Source organism: Hirundo rustica, chromosome 2 (assembly GCF_015227805.2).
Source record: "Hirundo rustica isolate bHirRus1 chromosome 2, bHirRus1.pri.v3, whole genome shotgun sequence".
Taxonomy (NCBI): Eukaryota; Metazoa; Chordata; class Aves; order Passeriformes; family Hirundinidae; genus Hirundo; species Hirundo rustica.
In genome coordinates, this window is record NC_053451.1 from 24,382,409 (window position 1) to 24,408,586 (window position 26,178).

Here is a 26,178-nt window from a genome sequence, read left to right on the forward strand (position 1 = left end):
TGGAGTTTACTTGGGAGTCATCAAAATTTGTTGGCCCATTATATCCATGCCAGATAGTCAGATAAAAGAGGAGTGCCTCACAGGGCTGCACTTTGTGTCAAACAGACTTGGTTGGGCAGGCTCCAAGGTGCTTCTCCTCCCTACTGTTTAATTACTGTGAACAGAGGTTTTAACAGAACGAGATGCTATTTGAGACAAGGCTGGTTAGAGAGATAGCCAGGTCCTTGGAGTTAGTAATTAATTACCAGGCATTCTCAGTCTTACGACATTAACTGCTTACCCTTTTAAATAGTAGTAAATTGGAGATACGTGTCTAATTAGAGTTGTAAAATGCTTTAGAGGATTGAACAGAGAGAGAGGACTTACAGAGATGGAGTGGGAGGTAAAGTGCTCTCTGGGAGGAAAGGAGATGTGGGAAGGAGATGATGTAAAAGGCTGTTTAAATTTGTAATGTACCAAAGTCCTGGTTATCTGAAGGGACTTCCAGCTCTGCCAGGCTCCACAGGCGCATGCTCCCAGAAGAGGGGAAGCAGGTAGAGTACGGGATGTGCACAGGGTTTTGTTTGTTTTTTTTCCTAGAAGGTCTCAAACAGACCTTGAACTCTGCCACAACTATCAATCTAGCAGTTACTGCATTTCACATCCTAAGTGCAGGCATATCCCCATCCACCCCAAAGATTTCGGGAAGTGCATACCAATAGGCTGCACTAAACACACACGAGGTTGGCATTACTTTTAGGAGATCAAAAACTCTAGGGGCTCTCACTAAAGAGACAGGTCTGGATTTACCGTTCTTCAGAAACACACACTTAGAATATCAACTTCCTCCACCTGCCCCTTAATTTAAATAGGGGGAAAATAATAGAAAGTAAGCTATTCACTGCTGGATTTCTGTTGAGTATCATGTGATCTCAGTCTCTGCTACCAGCAACTTACTAGAGTGTATTTCAGGTCAAAACCACACCAAGCAGTGCATTTTGTGCAAATGCTTTTCACTTGCACATTTGTACTCTCCAGCGGGCTCTCCTGGGAACCGAGGTCAGTCACATGGTTTGAGAAGTCTGTTACAAAGCAGAAGGACTTCTTGTTTCATAAGAAATAACATAGCTCAAATAAAGTACAACTGAAATAATCATAGTGGTCTAGTATGTAGTCAAGTAACAAGCAGGTCCAAAAGAGTTTGCTCTAAGGCTGCGTGTATAAGACATTCATCCTTTCCTAGCTGTGATTTTTAAAATTACATCTCCATTCACCAGCATCCGTGCCTATTTTTTTTTCCCACCTGAATACTTTTCCCCCTACTTCCTCACCTGTAAAAAATAAACTTATGACCTTTGACAGATGCTGACAAGAGTTTTATTCCAATGGTGTGCAGAGTGGCAGAGTTCAGGGGATTTTTCGTGCTTTGGTGCAGCAGGATTGGTTTCACAATGCTTTTTCCAGATGGCTTTGGGTTGCCACTACTCCAAGACAGTACTTAGTATCTTCTATCTCCATGGGACTAAGTATTGGAGACAGCATATTCCTTGGGCAAAATCTTTTGTATGATAATATTATAAACAAAAAGATGAATTATAATCAAAGCTTGACACTTTTCAAAGGCACTGAGTGCAACAACTCTCTGAATTCCGATTAGTTTAATTACAAGCTGCCTTCCAAAACAGGCCCTGCAGTTCAAACTGGATGCTTTCTTCCTATTTTCTTGTCTGGAACCCACTGTCATTTGCTGTTTGATACTTACAGGGTTCCACCTCAGAAGTGACTGTGCTTGACTGATGAGCAGAGCACAGCAACCTCTCCACAGGAGCATTCTTACACTATTACCAGAGGTGACACCTCACCTCAAAGATTCCAGGGAAGGCAATAAGCCTGCTTAAAGAAATAGCTACTTTTAAGGGAAAAAAAAAAAAAAAAAAAAAAAAATAGGAGAGCTCCATAAAACAAGAGCTCAAATGAGCCGTGCATTGACTCTGTTTACAAACAAGTGAGAAAAAGGCATTCTGCCAGGCTATACCCTGTCTTAAGCAGAAGCAGTGACCAAGCACACGATGTCAGATGATGCACATTCTGGAAGGAATTACCCGAGCTACCTTGTTGGCTTCTAAATTAACTACAGTCATTCAGAAATTAAGATTAATGCATGGCAAACTCATAAAAACGCTCTGTTCAGAATGGACAAGAACCCAAACATAATGACAGGATGCACTGAGACAAAGAGAAAAAATGAGGTTAAGTGAAGGACTCTACTGCAATACAATGTCCTGTATCAGGTCATCCTATCTAAAAAAGATGCAATAGAGATAAAAAAGGGTTCAGGGACAGGTGACAGCAATGACTTAGAGACCTCACAAAATATCTGCAAGAGGGGAGATTGAAAACACTGGGGCTTTTTTCGCTTCAAAGAGGAAACAAAGCAGGCTGGATAGTGAAGGATATATAAAACGATGAAGAATACAGCAAAGGCAAACACGGTGATAAAGGTAGGGAGCATCCCACACAACAAACACCACCCATGTAAGGCTGGATAGGATTTCCTGCTCTCCTACCAAGTGCAATAATGTGTGCAATTCACAGCTACAAGGTAACACCCAGGCCTAACGCTATCCCAAAAAGCAGTACATTACATGTGACAATGGTCACATGGTCACCTTATACATGATGGGCAAATCCCTGCTCATGACCAACACCTCCAACACCAGTGATACCAATCCTCTTGCTTCTGACTACAAGCAGGAAACAATCTGTCCAGGACACAGAATTTTCCCCTATCAGCAAGTTATTTCTATGATTCTGCATATTTGCCCACTTAGGAGGTTTTTGTATTTTCTTATATAATGCAAATTTAAAAATGCAAGATACTGATGTAAAAGGGATATGCTATCATCTGCTGTTTCTTAAATTCTTCTGTTTGGGAGGAAATTCTACATACTAAACAAGAGTCTGTTTGAAAGGCACTCTCTCTTAAGGACTTTTAAGTGTTCAAGCAAGAGAGGAAAATTATCATCCTGTGTTTTAGTGAGTTATTGGAGGACCTGAAAAGAAACTTCCCTTTCAGATGGCTTGTGTCCTAGCAGCTGAAAATTCCCCCGGGTATCGTGCCACCCCTAGTGACTCTGTGATCGCCACAAAATGCTGCATCTGGCATTCCCTGACCGATCAAGGAGTGTGCTTTCTCAGTAAACTTCTAGGGAACAGACAGCTTGTTTCAATAGATTTATAGTATCAACCCCTGAAAGGACCTGCCACCTACGTAGTTCCAAGATTTACAGTCCTGTCATTTCCTATGACCCCATCAAGATCTTCCCAGCAGAGCTGTGTGAGCTGTTACACACTTTGTAACCACCTTTTTAGATATCCTGCTTTACTCCTTTCCAAAAAAAAAAAAAGTGAATAAGCACATCAAAACCCAACAAAACACTTTGCACTGCTATGTGTAGGTGTCTCCTCTCAATCTTCTCCCTTCCTTTACAGAAATGCATGAAAGTAGCTTCCTCCTTTACAAAGATGCTCGTTCTCTGGACCAGAATCTCCATTTTTCTGAGGACAACACTCAGATGCCAAACACCAGTCATAGATTTCCTTAGGAACACAAAACAAGTAGAGTGTTCCCTCCCACAGCTTCATTACCACTAAACTGGGACTGCCAAGATCTGGCCTTTCTGATCACAACTGAGGGAAGATGCTCTCCTGCCCTTGCATTACATTAGGAGACATTAATGTCATATTCTAGTCCAGCAGCCAGTTAGGTAGCACAGCTCTGAACAGGACCTAAAAACTGGGGTGCCAGCCAGCAAAGATTTTGGTCACCTATGTCTGGCCACTAATTTGATGAGACAAATCTCCTTTTCAAGCCTCAGTTTCTCACACTACAGAATGGGAATAAACAGGGGCTTGTCTCAAAGGGGAAATCAATTAAAATACTTTGAGATTCAGAAATGGCAGGAGCCACTGAGCTAAATAATCCCAAAGTATTCATATACCCTGTCATAGATCTGACAACAACTTTTCTATGCATGTTTTTAATAGAGCTTAACATTTTCATTTTCTCTGAGCATATTTTAGTCTCTATCACATAAAAGCAAGGTCCACGTAAGGCAGAATGCACAATCATTAATTTCTGCAAAGCAGCCTTGGTGTCTGTGAAAACACTCCAGGTAACTCAATAAATTAGAATAATAAACACAAAGGAAACCAGAGAACAAGCAAGGACAGGGCAGAAATCACAGAGACCGACAGCATAATAGATGGTACGACAGCAGTCCAAGCTGGGCCTCCATGAGGCACCGGGGAGCCTCTGGGAGGCACACGTGAGGTGGAGGCTATCCAAGTACTGCTCCTTATTACTCCCCAGCTCTCGTCTGAGTAACTTTAATTTCAATATCGGTGCGCAGGGCCTCTCCCCACAATGCCTGCAGGGGGATCTGCAGCTGGCAGGGGCAGCACAGCCCCTGCAGCCCCGAACCCTGGCCAAGGAACTCGGGCTGATGCCAACAGGGCATGGGCAGCAGCGGCAGGCAGTGCCCACGGCCGGGATGGGGCTGCAGCAGGGCATGAGCCTGAGTCACCTGTGGCGGTGGAAAGGGCTCCAGCCTCCCTGAGGTGCTCAGCGATACCCTCTGTCTGAGGGCAGGGAGCAGAGGAGGGGGAGGATGAACAACACTGCTCCTAAACAGGTTACTTTTGGCTGCTTATGCAATATGCACTCCTACAGAAGCAAATCAAACCCCAAGGGGAGCAGAGTGCTGGAAAAGCATATTATTTTCTTGCAGGAAAGTTTTCTTGCTTTTAGCACGCCTTCCTGGTGTTGTGGTATGGCAGTACCCCTAACAAAGTTCTCCTGAACTGGGGCTCCCCGCACCGGCTTCTTCCTGGCATCCCTATGTCCCTTCTGCTGCTCCAGACCTATTTCTTTCCTCACAACACAGGCTTGTGTATCTTAAGTGCTCACTTCTATTTCAGTCCCAAGTCTTTTCCGAACAGAAACTGCCGTTCGCACAAAAATGACGAGTATAGGCAGAAGGAATTAGACTGTGAGGAAAGATTCAGCAAACTTGTTCCATTTTCTGCCTGGATCAAGCCCTGAACCCACAGGAAGCCTCCAGAGGTACTCTCTGCTGCAAACCTTCTGTGACATTTAAGAGACCTCCCAGTCAGTCCTGGGAGCAGAGCGATGGACTTCTAGGGGAAAGTTCTGTCTTTGCCACGCAAGGAATTGACGCTATTTATAACAGATCCTGCTGTCCCCAACTGGGCATGAAGACAATCAGCATCTGTCCACACCCTGGGGGAAACTGCAGAACCAGAGATGTGGTACATGTATCTGTGCAGGGCCTGCTGCTCCAGCGTGGAAACGGCAGGGTGGGCAGAGAGGAGCTGGGAAGGGCTCAGCCAGGGCTGGGGGCTGGGGGAAGGGGCTGGGGGAAGGGGATGGTACCAAAGGGGTTGGGGTTTTGCATGCAATTGTCTGTTACTTGAGATCATACAGATGGTTTCCCTTTAGCTGCGGTTTTGAAAAACCCCCTGCCTACTCTGCTGGAGGCCCTTTCCTGCCAAAGCCAAACCTGGAGCTCCCAGACATAGGAGGAGAGCTCAAAGGTCTCTGAAAACAGAGAGTGCATTATGCTGGGGAGCTGGGAACTGGAACTCTATACAGGTAGTCTTGCCTGCTTTGTCTGCTTGTTCTGACAGGGCAAAGCCCAGGAGCAGCTCTCTGACCCGGTCCTCCTGCCTGGCAACTGGTTTCCCCACAGCCTGCCTCCACCACTCCCCTCTATCTGCCAGCAGCCCCCCTCGCTCCCACCCTGCCCTGCACAGCAATCTGCTAGCTGTAATTCCTCTGGCTGGAAGAGGGGCCCTGCCTGCTTCCCCCATTCCTGCTGCTCACATGGAAGCTTCCTGTCCCTCACTTTCCTCTCTGACACATCCAGATTCCCTGAAAAGAAAAACCCCCGTGTTGCAAGGCCTTTCTGGGGCATGGGTCTCCTGTTCCTCTCCCCTACGCCAGCAGCAGCACACACATTTGTTTCCTTGCTCCATTAAGCCAGTAAATGAGGCTGGCTTAGCTCAGCACCGTGAGCTGGTGCTCTGAGCCCAGGATGTGTCTCAGCACAAGAAATAACACTGATGAGCGCAAAGGAGGGATTTGTGAGTTTGGCACCACGCTGTTCTACCCCCTGACACTGAGGAGAGCAGCTTCTGGAGACCAAATCAAGCAAGCTAATGTAGCCTGCAAATGTTCTGGGGGTTGGCCAGGTGACCATACAGCCTTCTTTGAGGCCATCTACCCTGCTCCAGGAAAAGATAAATCAATGCAAGGCAACATCTGCCAAGATATTGACTTTGGCTCTGCTCACGGACTGCCTGCACTTCAGAGATGGGTAATATTCAGCTTGATTATCTCTCACCGCCGAGAGGAAGTTTCTCTCTATGCTTAAAATCACTGGGATGAGCCAAGGAGGAATCGATCTGTGGGAGAGAAATGCTGACAAGAAAACACGAGTCAGAGACAGGATGAGAGTGGACAATGGGTGAGCAATGGAGACAGCCTCTGGCAGCTTGCCTGGCCAGGTTAGCAACAGCCTGGGTCACCACAGCCAGAGAAAGATTAACACCGAGCACATTACTCCAAACTTTACAGCAGGCCCCTTTATGCTCTTCCCCTCCTTCCCTGAATAGCTTTTCCTCTCTTAAATTGCTCCTCAACCTCTTAAAACATCCTTTCTCGACTCACCCCTACATCCTCCCTGCACTGGAGTTTTCTCATTGCTTCATGCACGCCCAGCTCACTGCTAAAGGCATGACGCTCAGGAGTTGCAAGGCTTGCCACCTGCTCCACTTTGGGCCTTATGTCACATGCCACCTTCCCAGTGGTGGAAAGCCCCACGAGTACTCATAAATTGCACCACATCCACCCCCCAGGTAGACTCAAATCCTCATGGGCTCATATACCAAGGCACAAAGTGATTTCATACCGATAAAAGGTGACATTTCATTAACAGAACATGCTGACAAAGCCTCGTGAAGTGAGCATTCAGCAACATCATCAAACTTTCCCGGGATAAAACACTGAGCCTTCGACTTGTTTTTCCCTACCATGCTTACATCCTGTAGGTCCTGTGGCCCTTCAAGGGCAGTAGATATGGGGAAAAAAAAAGAAAAAAAGAAAAAATAAATAAAAAATCCAAGTCCCTGCAGAAAACCAGTTTCAGGGGTAGTTCTGACACCGATTCTTACTTCTGTTTGCCAGATGAGTTAAGTGTCACATGCTTGGACTGGAGTGGCACTGATGACAGTCTCCTTGGAGCACATCATGCTCCTGAGATGGAAGGGAGAAGGTCAGCCACAGCTAAAGAAATGGCTAAGGACCTCCCAGCCAGGCTCACTCAGCATCTCACTGAGGCACTTCCCTGAACCTTTCAGCTGTGTTTCTGCCTATGCTCCTGCTGTTCTCTGAGCCTGAAGGCAGCACAGAATCAAGCAGCGGAGGTAGAAGAGACCCAAAGGAACCATCCAGTCTGTTCTACTCTGCGAAAGATGGATCGGTTCTACTTCGTCATTTGTGGCATCTGTCACTCCTCGTACACGTCTAGACTGTTCTTAAAGCCCTCCAGTGATGGAGTTACACAGCCTCCCAAGGAAATTTGATTCTATGTTTTGCTATCTTTACTGTTGCAGAGCTTACCGACATGAAACCTCTCTTGCTACAATCTTAAACTCCTCCCCATCTTCTTCTGCAGAAGACATAATTCCTTTCTTTTGTATCCTATGTACCTGCATGCTGTCATGCGTATCTCATGTTTAATCCTCTCTTTTTAGTCCTAACAGTCCCATTCCCATCCATCTCTCCTCCTGAGTACGCTGTCTAGACCTTATGATCATGCCCACTTCCCTCTTCTGGAGTCCATCCAACTGGATCGCATCTCCTTAGAAACATAAAGCACTCCGAAGGGACACAGGACCCTACTGCAGTGATCAGCAAGCAGCCAGCACTACCACTGAAGCAGGGACACAGCTACAGCACAACACAACGATGCTGTAAAATCTAATGTGTGTCCTTCCTTCTCTCTGCTCCGGGGGCTGGATGCTGCTCCCACTTTGAGCTTCCTGTGGGGAGAAAAAAAAAAAAGGCATTTAAAAGGCTAAAAGATCTGACCATGTCCAAAGTCCTTGACCCACCTGGCCTGCATTTCCCGAGTCAGGGAAGAACAAAGCTGCACGTGTTCCTCCACCTTGGGACACACTTTTCAGATTGATAGACCTGCATGCCTCTGACTCTTTGCCAGTACTGGAGACCAGCCAGGAGAATAGGAAGGAAAGAAATGCCACTCTAAAGGCCAATGAATACGCACGAAGCATGTTACGCAAGAACCCCCGTGGACCCCCTTACCCAGGTAAAAGTCCTACAGATGGCCCATCCCTAACCACGGTTGATGCAGTGGGGAGGATGTGTGGGTGGACAGATAATCTGATATTTAACTGAAAAAACAAAAATGGGTTTAATGCAGTGCAAGGAAGACAGATTGCCTGCAGCACCTTCTGCTCCTGATTATGGATGCCAATCTCAGGTTTCCCTTAAGTGTAAAAGCAGCCAAGATGTGTGGGTTCTCACCAAAGCTTCAGAGACACAGTCTTACAAAAAGAAGTGACACAGGAGATTAATAAAGAGTGACCAGCACCAAGGAACATCCCTGTTACAGCACCAGCAGCTGACTTTAGCTTTCTGTAGCATCTTACGGTTTCATGCCAAATGGGGGGGGGGGGGGCGGGGTCGGGAATGTGGGGCTGTCTCCAAAGTCTCTACAGCTTCTGCAATGGACAAACCTAGGTGAAATTATCATAACTCACCAGCTAAAGTCCTGATACTTCAAGGTTAGAGAGGTCTGGCAGTTTGAATGCTGAGAACTTTCCCTAACTTGCACCAGCATTGTCTTTTAAATGCATCTGCCATCTTTGCCACTTGCACAAGAAAATCTCAGATCCGCATCCCAGCGCTGATGTGTCACCTCATGTGAGCATCACACAAGTGTCAAGCTTCCCACCCAAGAAAGAGCTACAAGAGAGGGAGAAAAAGCCCCCAGTTGCCTCCTTCTGAGTTCCAGGAGTAGAATCACAGCACACCAAGAATGCACTGCAGTGTGTTCCTCTGCTCACAGCAGCAAGGTGGCTTTCACACCAGCCGGCAGCCTAAGCTCTTGCCTGTCAATCACCTCATAAATGAATGGGATCTCCTACCACTCCATTTCCAACTTGGATCACAGCTGAAAGCGGCAGAAACACATCACTGGGATGCAAAAGACATCCAGCTATATTTCTTGCTAGGAAGAGAAAGAGCTTTACTGGTGACACAGCCCAACTTCTTACTAGCCCTCCTACACAGACCCTTTCTGCGAGCTCACAGAACATATATGCAGCAGGCATTCTGTGTAGGAAGAGAAAATAAATGCACTGTGGGGCCAGTCTGAAGAGATAGAGACAGGGGACAGAACCTGCCTGAGAAATGTCAGGGGGTTGTGGAAGGACCACCCCTATTTAACCAGCATGCAAAGGCTAAGGGGACAGCAAATGTGAAAAGGGGTGAGGGCAGGCTGCAGCAGCCCCTCTCCATCTTCTTCCACCAGCTTAAAACCTCCCCTGGTTCTTTGACTCGAGAGAACTGCTAATAAACCTGCCTGCACCGAATGGACAAACATGGCCCACTAAATCACAGCCCACACATGTCTCTGCTCGTAGGAGGAGGGAGGCTGAAATGCCCCTTCCCCTGTGAAAGCCCCAGTAAACACCTGCCTCAGCTGGTGCAGGCTCCCTGCTCTACTGCTGCAGGGACGGAGACTACAGATCACGTTACATCATATTTGGCAGAGAGGGGACAATCATTTTTCTGGGAGTAATCACTCCTGGAACCTCCCTTTTCTCCAAGCTCAGAGGACACCCTGGAACAGATGAGGGTTCCCTAGCATACCTGCGCTATCTGCAGCACTCAATAATTGCTTCCTTGCAGTGGCAGTGTTTCCCTTCCCTCTCAAGCATTTTCCAATTCCCACATGCTTATTTGTGCCTGGTCCTCTCTGCCACGTGCTTTCCTTTCCATTCTCTGACCAGATGAGCATTGGGCGTGATCATGGACAAATTCCTGCTGATTCCAGTGAGGAATCTGGGCTGGGGATGGGATGAAACTCACTACAAAGGAGCTGATGTGAAAGAGTCAGCTAGGCTTTGTCACTGTGGTTCCTCTCTTCCAAAGGAAAAGGAAGAGATAATGATGTTGGATCATTTTAACCTTTCTTTTTCTGAGCTTGATAGGCTTGGCCTGAGGCACCTTTCCGAGCAAAAACAGGCTGCTGCAAGGTTGATTGGTTGGGTGCAGAGTTTAAAGGTAATTTTCTCTTGTCACATGCACATAAATTATCGTGGCTCAAGCTGTGATCAGCTCTACATCTCACTTGTTCGACTGCTTTTATGCTTGGGCTCCTATGAGGGGTTGCAAGAACCATGTCCAGTGCTCCCTAAGCATCATCTAACATAAATATCAAGGGCACCACAGGCATACACACAAAATTAGTGTCTTGGTTTAAGGTGAGGCAGGGGCACATGCCTGCAAATCTGTACAGACAGGGCTTCCAGCTGCAGAAGTTGCTGCTAGAGCCTTGTTTTGCTCATCTATGGACCTTTTAAAAATGTTCTGTCCATGAACACCGGGGCAAGGAAAACTCATCCACTCAGATTATTCAAAAGGGGGAGAGAAAAGAAGATGCACATGCACACACACAAAGGAAGCACAGCTGCAGCCAAAGTGAATTCATTTTTAACATTCATGAAAGTATTCACAGAACACTTCAGTGCTATTTGCCTAAATTTTGCTGTTTGGAGTAAACACTTGAGCCAGCGCAGGCTGTATGTTCTAGGCGCAGAACCGCATCAGGGATTAGAGGTGGCTCCTGGATCCGAGTCACAGATTCACACCACGTCCCCAAGTACATGTGACTCTCTCACTTTAAGGCACAGACTCACAATCTGCCACCACATAGTTCCTGACTTTTGATCCTTGTAAAAGGACTTTGCAAGTACCCACAGCCACCGCATTCCCCATCCATCGCAACCTTATGCGACAAAGGCGTGTGAGCTCTGCCAAAGTCAAACACAAAAGCAGGGCCAAACAATGACAGCTCTGGCATGGCCCTGGTCTGGGGGAGCAGACCTCTTTCCCCACCTCTACTCCCCCAGCCCTCTTCTCAGCTAAACCCCTTCACTGGTTTCTTTTCCTGTGTATTCACGGGAGCAGAATCAGCAGCTCAGACAAGGGGAAACGCTACTGCACACAGGGGAGACTCAGCTGAAGCCCTGAAGACAAGAGCTGTGCGAGTTGTCTCTTCCTCCTTCATAAATACAGCTGAGACGACGACTGGATAATTGGCTAAGTGCCTGTCAGCTTAATAACAGAGAGAGAGAGAGAAAAACAGAGAGGCAAAAGGCAAGATTTGTATTTACTATTCAAAGTCATGGATGCCGCCTGCCAGTGGATTTCAACACGGGTTTTGTTTTCAGAGGAAGGCATGAAAGGTGACTGGATGTGCAGCTCCGAATCATGGTCTCACGGTGTGAGGGTGGACAACCAGCTTGGGATGGAGGGAGGAGGCACAGCATGGAGGTAGCTGCCATACAGGCACTCCTGTATTCCTGGTTAAAGTATCCATGGTTTCCTACACTGGAAAAGCATCACCACAGCCACCCCTGGTAGGGCACTGTTCTCACTGGTACACTAAGTCATGCCATGTTAGGGACACTGACAGTAGTGCATCTCCAACCATGCATCTCCAAGCATCTCCATGGTCATCCTGCTGGCCCTCCAGGCATCCAGCAGAGGATGCAGTGGCACCACGAGTGACAGCTGCACAGTGGTGTGACCAATCCCCTTTTGTTTTGCAAGTGCACAATACAGAGGCTGGCACAGGGGGAGCTGGAGCCCTCTTGGCCTTTCCGTTTCCACAACTAGGAAACCATCTAAGGAGAGCACCTGTGATGAGAAACCATTCAGGCATGTCTGGGTTCTTACAGGAGAGCGGGAGGTTGTGTGTAGGAGAGAAGCCTCCCTGCTCTTTCAAAGTTTTCACTACTTCCCTCTGCCACTGAAATGCAAATTATTGAGAGTGGTTCAGGTTCCTGCTGAAGAGGGGCAGTATTGGCCAGATCTACAGTGGTGCTAATCACTGAGTCTCAGAAGAGGAAGGTGCTGTATTCTGAGGTGATATACTTGCTGCATTTTTTCCTTAACAGCCGTAGCAAATGAAACGCACTGAAACAAAAGGACACTTCCAGCACTAGTGAGGATTACGGAGGCCCAAGAGTTGGAGAAAGCCACAGAGACCTCCAAGTAAGCAGGCCCTTATCCTGTCCATCTGGCAGTGCCGCCTCTCAAAAGTGGCAGCTTTATGAAGTGTATGGACATTTGTCCAACTACGCACAAGAAAGCACTTCCCACTTTTAAATGGGAGCAAACAGGGCAACATACCCTTGCACACAGGCACACAGCTCCCAAATTCCATACAGATGTGCTATTGCAAAGTATCTGCTGAATGCCAGCCCAGTGTGAGTGGGCTCATTTCCATCAAGTTATCTGGGACCGAGGAAGCCCAACCCCAGTGAAATCAATAGGGCTGCGGCAGCGCTATTTCTTCTCTCTTTGTACAGAGCTGAGCACAGTGGGGGAACTCTAGGATCACAGCTGGCCTCTCCTACACAACCAAGTTGCTCCTAATAAAAATCTGCAGAAAAATATGAGCACAGAGGAGGCTGGCGATTCAGATTATTTTGAAATAGCTGTTTTCTAGGCAGAGGTGAAGCTCATCATTATTAGTTCCCATTACTTACCATAAAACCAGGCACGTTAGATGTGCTCGAAGCCTGAAGCAAATGCTTTGGTGTCAGATTCAGCTGAAAATCACATTCGTTTTTTCTTCAGCAAGAGAACAGTAAAAGAAAACTCAGTAAATTCCTGACTTCACCTCTGTGCCCTCCATTGCGCTTACTCCAGCAGAGCACGAGTTCACACAAACCAGAGTGAATTTTGATGGACAACAAAACTAGGCAACTTCAATGAAAATGGCTATATTCAGCCTCACACTGAGCCTGTTGAAGCCCTGCCGCTGCATCAGCAGCAAGCTGTGGCTCCGCAGATCTGTCAGAATCAGATGCCCCTGGGCCTGGATATAAAGGGCAGGTATGTGTAACATATATTTTGAAAACTTATAGTTATGAGATGGCAAATTCCAGTAACTATGAGCTATTTTAAGAACAGGTCTTTCCTCGTGACCTGCTGGGGAGGGGAGTGGAAGACATACCGACTCTGAGCCACTTCAGGTAACACGTAGTACTATATAAATTATAATGCCAACTAAGTAGGAAAACATATGGTACTTAGTTGCAAACTGAAGTGTGTGTGCAAACTCAGGGTAGGAGGTTAAAGCCGTACAGTTCAATACTGTCTCTCCATCTTTCTGAATGCAAAATATACGTACGGTGTTATTAAACATGCATCATTCCACCAAAGAAAGCCTTTCCCTTTCTAATTTCCATTCCACTTTCCCTTGTGATGGGTTAGTACTACCTTGCAGAAAGCACATTCTCACAAAGGGCCTCCTTTCCTCTGGGATCACCATATAAAAATAATGTGTGTGTATGAGGCGAGATGGTGATCGCCAGCCTTTGACCGTACACGTATTGCAACTTCCTTTATCGCATGTATGCACACACACTCACGTATCCATGGGCGCATGTGTGCCCTCATGTAATGGCACCATCTGCTGCCGGAGCTGGAAGTTTTGCAACATCGCCTGTTACTACATTTATACATTTTTATTTTTCATTTGAAGGAAAGGATCAGCAGAGTTTGCACGGATCCCGACTTACCCTGTCTCGACACGTGGGCGCTAGAATTGATAATGAAGGCTTTGTACAGACCGGAGAGTCTTTGTACAGACCTGGGACTCTTAGTCAAAACCAGCGTGGATGACGACGTACCAGGGAATCCTCATTTGTCACATTTGCTGGCTTGCAGTGTGGCTGAGCCAAAAGGCAACCCAGGCTAATGGACGGGTCACTAGGCTGGGTGTGCCTGAGCCCTGGCAGCAACCCTGGGCGAGTCCCCTCACCTCCTGCCCACCCCCAGCCTGGGTCCATCCCAGCTAATAGCCTGCCCGCCCTGCAGAGGAGGGGATCTCTCACTCTCTCCTCACGTGGCACTTAATACAAAGGGTGCCTCAACCTAGTGGTGGCCTCTAAGTGCCACAACAATACCACTAATAATCAAGGTTACAGTTTTACTGCCAAGACTGTATTATTACGTGGCATTATACGTTTGAACATGCCTATTCTCATTTCTAGCAAAGGGCTCAGCTCTGTGCTCCCTGTTATAAATCATATGCTAATTATAAGTGTAATCTGAACAGCTTTTACTTTTCTTTTAAAATGACAGTATAGGGCATCAACTTTGTTGTGATGTTGTGTTGCTATTTTGCCTGAGGTGCCTTTGTCCTCTAGCACAGCTCCATGTGCAACATACCAGCAAAATACTGGGAGGCCAAGAACAGAGTTTGCATAAAATTGCTTATACTGCAGGATTATGCCAACAGCACTGTCATTATCGCTGGTAATTTGATTCTAGCCCATCCTTTGACACATGCGACTTGAAGAAACTAAGTACCCATTAGGATGGATGTTCCTAAATGTGCTATCAGCCTGAAACTTCACATTATTTTAAAATACCTGGTAAAAGTGAAAAATGCACACTCAGTCAAATGTTGGTTTTCATCTCTACATCAGCATCAGATTGTTTTAATTCTTGATGAAAAGTTGATGCTTGGAAAAACTCGGGAGCATTGAGCCAAATTCTGGCCTTGGCGAGATCCCAGTTCTCCAAAGGCTGAACATCATCTGAGCAGTGCTCGGGAGCTTATGCCCTGTATGAGTCACTTGTACCTCTTTATTACCAGTCCCTGGGAATCTGCCCCAAAGACAAATGGAGTATTTCTGGCTCTGCCCTTGGGCTTTAGAGGATTTGCACCGGTATAACAGAACAGATTGGAATGGAGCTATGACCCATTTTGGTTCCAGCTGGTGCTGAGCTCCATTCCAGGAGTTTTTAAAGGCTAAATCTGCACTTGTGCCAGAACTTCTAAAATCCCTGCGCAACCTGCAAGTCCTGCTGACACCCCAAGATGAGCTCTTTGCAGGCAGTTTGAGGTGAGCTGCTGTGGTGGTTTCTGAGGCAGCTGATCTTTCCCCATCGTGCTGTGGAGGTACCTGATCCCATAGCATGGACTCCCCCTTGCCATTTTGCTTTTAAACCATCCAGAGGGTCAAACACAACACAGAAACACAGTCCCCTTCCTTCCCAGTTTGCAGCAGGTGCCCTTCATTACTGCACATGTCCCAGCCTAGCCAAAATCCTCATATTCCTCATCCCCTCCCTAGGCAGAAAGTGTGTTACAGAGCACAGCATGTACCTGTCTTTGCTCACCCAACATGTGCAGAACAAATGAGGTGGGGATGCTGAGGGCAGGTAAACAGTGAGAAGATCTGGGGTTGGGGACTGTTCTTCTTTTCCTGTTTGAATTAGTTTGGGGGGTATGTTGTGCATTTCTTGTTTGGATATTCTTTTCTTCTTTTCCTAACACCAGGCAGGGAAGTTGCATACAGAACCTGACAACCTCATGATTGTAATCTTGGAAGCAAGACATTGGCAGGAACTGTAGCCAAAGTTCCCTCTCAATACTCAAAATAAGGTTCAGTGTCCTTCTTCACTTGCTGAACACAGAGTTAAAGAAACTAAACCTTAGCAAGTCTGACAGGCTCACTAATATACAGTGCCATCTTTGAAACATCCTACCCTCTTTCTTTGGTTGTTGCTGGACAAACACCAGCAACTCTGCTCAGACCTTCTCACCTGTTGCAGCTCTCAGGCCCCTCCTCTCTTTTCTGCCTGTCTCCAAGGAGCAGACCATTACCCTTTTCCCTGTGGACAGTCTATCATGAGCTATTTTTATTCTCTGTGCAATTCCCTAACTTCCCCATGCCAAATACTTGCTAAGAGTCATCAACCTTCAGCAAGGCCGACAAATGAATCAAATCTGCTGCCAGGTCATTTAGGAGATGAGCCAGTTTAGAGTTAGGGACATTTTTTAATAGTCCCATACCGAAGGAATATTTTAAATGCTTTAAAAAGTCATCTCTAAACTTTTCAGAATATTCTATTCTGAGTAAGCTGCAGATGAAGCTTCAGAGGACTGGCTTCCTTTAGGAACATTAGGGCTTATAATAAACTATTTTCCTCCACTTCGTAGATCAGTCCACCCACTCATTCTTCCACCTACGAGAGTAACCCTATATACAAATATATAAAGCCCCAAAGAGGAAGACTCATTTAGAATATCCTGTCCTTGGTGATTTGCTGAACGATTTGCATCACAATTTACAGGAACAAAATGTTTTTAGTTATCTTATCACTATGTATACTGCTTTTATTTCTCTCTAACTGCGTATTATTTTTTCTCCCTCCTACATTTTCATTTTCCTTCAAGCTACAGGAGCTACTGGGCACTGGTAATGCTGCACTATCCCTCTGAAGCAGATGTTTAGCAAAGATAGGTGATATGATCCATGTATAGAAAACTCTTACCTATCTCCCTGTGGATATAAAGTTCTGCTTTGAACATGATTAGTATAGATCATCTAATGGAGGTTTGTTGGGTTTATTGTTTTTGTTTTTTGGGGTTTTTTTTCCCCATCTATTTCTTTTCCTTCTGTTGTCATAGTGGATCCGTAGACAGGGAGAGTGAGGCACTGAGAGTTTTTCAAAACAAGGCTGTCTTAAAGTGGGTTATGTTTTGGAGGGTCGACAAAACAGCAAGGGGGAAGTTAGCAAACAAACCTTTGCTTTAAAACTGAGGACATGAAATCCTGCAGGACCTGAAGTCCATGGGACATAGGGAAACCTCACACCTTCCAGCTTCATGTGGCAGTCTGTCTCCTACTACAGCCTGGTTTCTACTTCTGTGAAGGAGGAACTGAAATATCCCAGAAATGTGGTTCTGGTCCTAGGGAAAGGGAGAACAGCTGCCCTTCCTAGGAAATGTGAAAAACATATAGCTGGCCACATGTGCTTAAAGAGCTTAGGAAGGCAGCTGAAGGAAAAAGGTACAGCCTGTGCACTGGTCACAGTCACTTCTGACAGAAATGCAGCCTGCCAGGAACACACTATTGCCCGGGGCAAGCATTTACATGGTCGGGTGGAGTGCTGCTCCTGCAGACTGTGTCACTTGGCACACATCTGGCCGACACAGCTGGATCGTTTCACTCAGGTGTTTTATTTTAGTGCCTGACATAACACTGGCAAGCCACATGCAATCACTGAAACCACTCTCCCATGCAGCCCCGTGGAGCTTGCTGATGAAGGGACGCTTTACAGGCAGCACTTGCAGGCACCATCTCCACCATCCGCTTAGCCCTCTCGGCTGCAAATGCAGCTTTAGCACTCAGCATCTAGATAAACTGAAAAGCTCCAAGGTTAAGTGGGAAATAGAAATCTAGTGACCCCTGTCTGGGCAAGTGAGCTTAATGACTTCGCTGCTGCTGCATGTACCAAACATATGCTGGCAAACATCTGTCTGAGCAGCCCCCCCAAAATAAATGATTGATGGAAGCGATTTGCATTTATAAACGGAATATATCAGCTAGGAGTCTGGCCAGAAAAGGGTTAAAGGGATATATGAATTGGTAGTGAGTGGAAGAGAGAGTAGAGAAGCTGGAGTCAGAGGCAACACCCCTTGTTAGGTGTTTACCATGTCGAATCTAAACCGCTTGCACTGCATATGCAAGGCAGATGAATTACTCTGTAAATCCTATTACTCTGTGTGGATAAATCTTACATTCAAGTTAACAAGTCTGGAGAGCTGGGGAATGGAAGCTGCTGAATGGATATTCCAGGATCAAAACAACCGAGGACATGGGAGGCGACCGAAGCAATAAGCGTACGCGTGCACACACACACACACACAGAAACATCTCTCTCTTCCAGCATCCTTCTTCCCTCTATCATTAAATGAGAGGGATGCAGGACACAGGGGATCATGTAGCAGAGCGTTTGGTGCCATCCAGCAGGATTTATTTCACAGAAAGAGAAAGAAAACTTTGCTGCTGCTGTTAGCTTTACTAGGGGATTGCTCCCTTGATGCTTCAGGGTTGTGCACTATCAGCTCCTCATACAGATCACAGACTTATTTTAAATTACACCCAGTAGTTCTACAGGCATAACACACAGTGTGCACACTCACACATGCAGAATTTTCCTTCAGTAGGGGAGTTACTGCAGGTAAGTTGAGCAAGGCAGAATTTGAAAAAAAGAAACCTACAGGAAAAAGACTACTGCAGTTCAGCTATTTGGGACACTCCAAACTGAAAGCTCAAGTTGTGTCAGAAGTACCTCTGGAAAACCCGCACAATGAAACCAGAAATACAACACTCAATGCTGCCAGTAAGCAAGGTTTCATGGGCAAGGATATCCTCATCATAACCAGACACACAGGCACAGCATACACCCATTTATTTAGCCCTGCAAAAAATCCAACACACTAAGATACAATCTTTGTAAATGTCAGAGCTGCTACACCATTTTTTCACCAGCCTTTTCAAATATTGTATCCATCTTTCCTCCTGACAGAGCAGAAAAATAAATAAATAGAATTAAAAGACAAGAGCTTCCCAAAAGAACTTGCCTGAGAGTTCTGGCAGCACCAGGGATAAAGTTTTTGCATATGTACAAAAAGAAGCATGGGAAGATCAATGGAACATCTGGCAAGCACAGCTGGATCCCTTTTCGATTCCTCTATTGATACTGCAGGGCTGGTGGAAAGTGTACGCTCACAAGAGCTGGCTAACACAACCAGATCTTTCCCCAGTGAAATTATTTCGATCCAGAGCACTACACAAGAGGATAGCGTGGCAAGAAGTGTCCAAAAGCTTCACAATCTTTTTCATATTAAAGCACAAACACACACGCAGAGCCTGTTTGTAGCAGCTGCTGCTACTGCGGTTTGAGAGGTAAAACAACACACGCTCTCACAGAGACACAGACACACAAATCTGTGTCACGTCACACGCACACGTTGCATACATGGCAATACAGATGCACACACAGAAGAGGAAAAGTTGGCAAAATGCCCTACCTGAGGATGGCTGTGTCCCCTTGCCTCACGGTGATGTTATCGGTACCTCGGCTAAAATCCACGCTGCGGACTGGCAGCCCTGTAGGGAGAAGGCAAAGCAATCTCAGTAGGACCAGCGGTAATTGTTTCCGATCAGGCTGAGCCCTTGCTACCATGGCTGGTCTCGTCGAGTTTCACTGTCAGTACTTGTCTCTTTCTCTGCCTGTATATGTGGACAGACAGACGTAGAAAGAAAAACAATAAAAATAATGTACAACTCTCGCTCTGATCGACAGCCCAAGAAAGGGGAGGTGATTTCACAGTCCTTCTCAGCTGCCACTTTCTCTTGCTCTTTTCAGTCTCTTGTTGGCTTCTTTCCCTTCCTCGCCTTTTTTTTTTTTTTTTTTTAAAGGCTTTCCAAAAAAAAAAAAAAAAGAAAAAAAAAAAAAGAAAAAAAAGGAAAAAAAAAAGAAAAAAGTCTTAGCAGAACCTTCAAATAAAAAAAAAAAAAAAAAAAAAGGCAAGACAAAAAAGTCAGGTAGCAAAATAACTACGAAATAGTAACAATTAGATCGACCCGTTTAGAGTGATGAAGAAAGGGTGGGGAAAAAAAAAAAAAAAAAAAAAAAAAAAAGGAAAAGGAACAAGAGGAATCCTGTGCCGCCGGGATGCGGGAGGGGATAGTCCTGTGGCTGTGCAGCCTCCAGCCCCGCGCTCCCTCCTAACCCACTTTCCCAGGCGGAGCGAGGGAGGGAGGAGGAGGAGGAGGAGGAGAGAGGGAGAGAGGGAGGAGGGAGCCTTACTCGTGAGACGGCAGCTCGGCACCACAGCGGCGGCGGGCGCGGAGGGAGCCGCGGGCCGCCTTCCCCATCCCTCTCCCGCGGGCGCAGCCCCCGGGAACCCCGCGCCGGGAACCGGGGCTGCCCGGGGGGACACGGAACGGCGGCCGGGGAGGGGAGCGGGGCACTGCAGCAGGGAGAGGCGGCTTGGGAAGGCATGAGGGCTGCAAGGCAGAGGGGGGAAGCCCCGAAGGAGAGGGGAGGAGGGAGAGGCAGAGAGGGAAGGGGATAGGAGAGGAAGAGTGGGCTGGGGAAAGGAGGAGAAGGGGAGCGGGGAGCAGAGAGAAGGCAGGAGCAGCCGGAAGCTGCTGAGCGGGTGGGAGGCACAGGGAGTAGGGTACAGAGGACGGAGGAAGGTACGGCCAATGTTCTCAAGATGAAATAGTGAGGAAAGAGAGTCTGTGGCCAAAAGTGCGAACAACTTGGCTTAGCGGCCTGAAGCCACACGCTGGCTGATTTACAGAGCAGCATCCTTGGCAACTGCCTCTGCAGCCTCAAACCTCGCTCCTTCCCCTCCCGGACTTTCCTTTCGCCAGATAACCAGTCGTACATCCCTCCCTCCCACCTCTCTCCACTCAGCCCTTCCCGCCCCCCACCTCCTTTCCCAGCCTCGGAGCGACGGAGCGGAGACAATGCCGGCATTGAGCTGCCCGCGGTGTGAATGCTCGGCCTGTGCTGCCGGCTGCCAGAGCCCGCAGCTGAGCCCCGCGCCCGCCGGCAGCAGCGCTGCCCGCCCGGGAACGCGCCCGCAGCCCGCCGCCCGCCGCGAAGGGAAGGCAGATTAAATTAATGGGAAGGAATAAGCCCTATGTTTTATTGCTGATGCCTGCCTGCCACTCCACCAGCCCGATCTCTGCCTGCGGGAGGGATCAGAACTGCTGCCGGGGATGCTTCGCTACAGTAACCCTTCTGCGACCAGAGCGCGGCGGGGCTGGGACGGGGAAAGCAAAAGGGGAACGGCGGGTTTACGAGGGGTCCAGAGAATCAGGTGACAGAAAAGCCGTGGGGTTACTCGGCTGAGAGTTGCTGTCCTGTGACTGTGTGTGCCTGAAGGGGAAAAAAAAAAAAACCCAGGTCTTGTACATAGCCTGCTTCACCTCTGCTCCCGCAGCCTTGTGGGATACACTGCGCTCCAACTGAAGAGACATAAGGAATGTCACTGTCACAGACATGGCCGTGTGGGACCAGATCAAAGGACCTTCTAACCCTTCCTCCTGTCTCCAAGCAGCCTAAAGCCAACGCCTGGTGAAGCTCTCACGCACAAGGCAAGCATGCAGTGGTATTGCCCCAGGGCACTTATCTATTTCTAGTGATTTATGGCTAAGGCATGTCCCCAGCCAGTGGCACTGCCTTTGTAGTTAGTGGTACTTGAATGATTTTCTTCTTCCAGGAATACATCCAGTTGCTTTCTGAACTCCTAGAAACTGGCCCCTGCTGCCTTGGTATGGAAAGGCTGCACTGTCTGAGTGCTTAAACAATCCCTGCAAGTGTTAAAGGCCCACAAATTAGGGACTAAGGTCATGACACTGCTGCTCCGGTGCCAGGCATGCAGCAGCAAGAAGAGATGACTGCTTTGTATTCAAGCCAAGGAGTGAGGCGAGTCAGACGTTTCCTCTGCAGTAGCCTTGGCACGGATAGCACCGGAGGGGGAGAGGAATGAGGAGCTAAAGGGGTTAATCCACATGCTAGATGTACCCAAGCTGCTGCAGAGAGATGCCACTCCACAAGGATATTGCTCTGGAGAAGACCATGCTGCTGACACCTGATTGCTGACTAGTACCCACCACTCTAGGATGGAGAGTGCAGGGCACAGAGATGCATCAGGCTGCTGGCATGCCAGAGGAAGGGGCATCACCAAGGGGAGACCTCTGCACTCCCCACGACAGACTTTGAGTACAGCTAAAACGCCTGGTCCCATAGCAAGTTACCAATGAAAGAAATGCACCCCACTCGCAAGCCAGTGATGCAAGGATCATTTTTACAAGGGTCTCCCAAATATGTTTCATCTACATTTAATAAGAGTTATTGTATGCTAATTAAATGCCCGTGGAGTAAGGAAAACATATTTGTCGAAGATTAACTATTATGCAATGCAAGAAGCATCTGCCACCCAACTGCTAGAGCTCACTAAATATTTCCTTATCTTGGAGTATTTACTTAGGAGGCAATAACTATCCAGTTAAATCTAAATTTAATGCTTAGTTAAATATAGTTCATAGAAAGTGGCACCAATATGTTTTATACAGAGAACGACAGAGGGGGTTTCAGGGAGGGAGAAGGAAGGAATCCTGTCTCCAGGCTCAAGTAAAATCCTGATTCAAAGTGGGACTGCATGTGGCCATGCCTCCCTACCACGAGAGGTGCAGCACAGAGGGCTCAGAGGCCCCTCTGTGCTGATGCAGCAGTGCAGGGGATGATTTCATCTTCTTACGCATTTATACAATCCTCATTAGAACTACTGTAGCATAACTATTTAATAATAATAATAATAATAATAATAATAATAATAATAGACTGAGAAATGAGGAAGAAATTCCCTTGAGGGTCTTGTGAATCTTGTGAAAAATAAAACAAAAACAAAACCTAATGCTGATAGGTCCTATTTGCTTTTAGAAGCGTACAGAAGCAAAAGGAAGGGGTTGCATAGGTGTGAAAGGCTAAACAAGCAGGACTCATGCAAATCCTAGGAGAGCGCCTCATGAGTAAAATAAATTATGTTATTTTTGTATGTGTTCCCAGAAGAAATAACTCTCTGGACCCATCTCCCCCTGCTGGAAGCAGATAACAAAACAACAGGTCTGGCTCCTAACTTTCCTACCTTCTAAAAACTTGAGGAAAAATTCAGGTAAACAGTCAGAGCATGGACACTGAAAATCCATACCACGGCCTTTTAATTCCGTTTATCAGTACTCCTGGTAGGTGCAGGACTGGCAGGACAAGTCTGACTGACCAGATTTTGTCCCTATGCAGTTCAGGAATGGACAGAGCAGTACAAGCCCAGGCCTATAGGTACCACATCACTCCCCTCCAATGCAAAATACTTATATCCTGTTTAAAGGGAAGAGGGCTCAGAACAACACACTTTGATAAGCAGCATGGCCAGAGACACGATAGAAATGCTTGGATGGCAGGTTGAGGAACATATCTGTTCTTTCCACGCTATGGATGCAGGATTTGTTTGTGCACCAAGCTTGAAGGAAAACAGCAGCATGAGCTGAGGAAGCCTGGCTATCCCTGCTTTCCATCTTTGAGGAGAATGGCTGCAGACATCATAATGTGGACACCTAGGCTGGCTAAAGGAGAGAGCCTCCACACTGGCCCTGGATGGGCAGGAGATATGTTGAGATATGCCATGCTGAGCTGCCCTAGGACAGGTACTCAGGTCACCTCTGCCTACCTGTGTGGCAGCTCAGTTTTTCAGATACTCAGGGACTGACATTGCGAAAGCCTGAAATGCCATCTGTTTTTCATGGAGAGCCAAGAGACACGGAAAGCATGGGACTCTGTCCACAAATAGGAGTGGGTTTTTTTCTTGCATTTGAGGTGGCTAAATGCAAAGAGCGATCCGTGCACTTCATTCGATGCCAGCCACAACAACCATCTGTATGATGTGGATGGCTGCCCTCTAGGACTGAAGCGAGGCTCGTCAGCTCACATCACAAACAGCCACAAAATGGAACTGTTCTCACTTGACTTTTGTTCACTACCAGCCACACCAGAACTGGTGGCTTGATCCCAAATATTGCTGAAATCAGGGAAAAGACATTTCTGAAAAATACCAAGAAAGCAAACCACTCACACAAGTCTCCAGACCATATCGTGACTGACACAATCGTTTAAAGGGGACTCTGCAATGGCTCTGCCAGCAGAGTCCAGAGACAGAGGGACTTTATTTGGGATATCTGCAACAGTGAGTGAAAACGTATGATGTTTTGTGAGCTATAACACATTTAGTCAAGATACACTGCTGCACAATGCAGCAGAGCCTGCTCAAAGCTGCTCAGCCATGAAGAGAAAATGCAGTTTTGTCTCATTGGCAGAGGAGTTATGGAGAGGAACGAGGAAGAGCCAAAGGGGTTTCACAACATGGTGAGGAAGATTAAAGGACCGTGGAAGGACGTCTGTGATCTCTCTGTCCTCTCTTCATTCCCATATCTGCAGCTCCTACATGCACACATTTCTGCTCTCTGCACAAGGGCGGCATCCCACTGCAATTAAGCAGTTATGTTCCATTCTCCTTTGGTCCCTGGGAAACAGGGAGCTATAGGAGTAAAGAAAAGGAAGAAAAGCAGGGCTAGAAGAGAGATGGGAAACCAAACTTACAAAGCACTTGTTATAGGGAAAAAATGTGCAGTTTGAGAAAAGTACATATATATGGTTTCCATGAATACTTATGCAAGTCTAAAAATTAAACTGGCTTTTGATGCTGAAAAAAAGAGCCAGTTTAGAGCCAAGGCTAACATTCAGATGTGTCATGCAACAATACCAAGCTTCCTCTGAAGTAAAGACCTCATTAGGTAGAAGAATTTACTGCATGGAGAGCACTCAGCTAGGCCATAACTGCGGATGCACAACGTGCATGCACAACACCTCTCTCTAAGCATGGCCACTGAGCTGTAACAGAACTCCCTTCTGTACAAGAACAAGAGCTGATTTTCACCAATTTGTAACCTTGCTGCTATGCAATTGATCTGGTTTCACAATTGATCTCCTTGGTGTGGACAATTTAGAGGTCAAAGGCCAGGTTCCCAATTGCTGTAAGCTGACATATCACCACCACTGTCAGAAGAGCTATGCTGATCTACACCAGCTAAAAAACAAGTTGGGAAGTTCATCTTCTTCTGTGCTGCATGGGTGGAGAACTGTGTTACCACCTTTGAAAGGAAAACAACAACAACTACAACAACAACCAAACTCACTTGACTAGATGAAGATATTTTGTGCTCAGACTTTTCAGAAAGTTTCACCTTCACTTAAAGACCAAATTAGAAGGCTGGACAGAAGGAAAATAGTAGCCTAAAGATGCCTTTTTTCCGTCAGTATGACCAAACAGAATGAAATAATTAATACTGCACACGGTTTGTAGCCTTAATTACTGGTTGCTATCACAACAAGTGCTTGTGGAGAACTACAGACTCATTTGTAGAAGGATCCTTCCTGCTTGAGAGGGTCAAGACCCTGTTTCTTTTTTTGCTTAAAACAGAAGTTGCCCTTCCAGTCTTATATAAATACCACAATACAAGAATAAAAGTAATCAGTAGTGTCAAGAGCATCACACTGCCTTTCCCCTGAAAGATCACATACCATTAGTGACTTCCTTACCGACCCCTCACAAATGGACTCTGCAGCTGCTTCTTGCCAGAGGGTGTCAAATCATTTTGAAACCACTGGAGGCCAGGCTGCTCAGCCAGTGCTGCTGTGTGGCAGGTAGCCCAGCTGCCTGCCATATCCCTGCCCCAGCAGCAGTCCCAGTGAGAAACTGTGGGACCTGTCCCCAGAAGAAAGGCTGGCTCATGGCTTCAGCAGCAGGAAAATAGCTGATCCCAGTTCTGACATTCCTCGTGGGAACAAAGTAATATGTCAGCCTGAGTTTTTTAAATGTGACTATAGGTGTTAGGCATGCAAATCCAGACAAGCAGTCCATACCTCCCACTGAGGACAGCTTCAAAATCTCTTTATATTTGGCAGTGGATGGTTGCTTCACCAACGTCACGTAACACTTGAGGAGTCAGGCAGAGCCAGACTTCAACCCTACAGGTCCTTAAATAAGTCACTTCCCCACAGGAAGGCAGTAGCTCTATCTGCTTACTCCTAGTATCTCCCAAAAATTTTCCTCCCAGTGCCAGTGAATACTTACTGCTCTCAGCAAAAGTAATTAGGATTGACTTCACAAGTGACTACAGTGGTTAACAGTCCCTCCCAACACAGAAGCAGAGAGATGACCCAAACGTTGGGAAGCTCTAGGAGGACAGTCCAAATTCCTCAGTGAATTTGGGCACATTACTTAATGCAGCAGTCACAGAGGCATAAAAAGTTAATTTCCCTAGACTCCTCCCTCTGCCCTCAGAGAAGTAATCTTGTTTTGAGGGCACTCAGAGCAGATGCCTAATTTGACCATTTTAAATTGTCCTGTCTCTCAGGGCGTG

The 26,178-nt window shown here is 46.8% G+C and overlaps 1 protein-coding gene across 6 annotated transcripts in view; it reads right to left on the reverse strand.

The window, feature by feature from the left end:
* LSAMP (limbic system associated membrane protein) overlaps positions 1 to 26,178 on the reverse strand; it is a 987,281-nt gene that overhangs the window by 280,793 nt on the left and 680,310 nt on the right. For 3 of the 6 annotated variants that reach the window (XM_058419186.1, XM_058419185.1, XM_058419187.1), the window contains exon 3: positions 19,215 to 19,293. In XM_058419186.1, the coding sequence (XP_058275169.1) occupies positions 19,215 to 19,293 (79 nt within the window). Of the gene's footprint in view, positions 1 to 19,214; positions 19,777 to 20,628; positions 20,690 to 26,178 lie in introns of those variants that run through there. The other 3 variants (XM_040054569.2, XM_040054570.2, XM_040054567.2) reach the window with 3 other exon arrangements.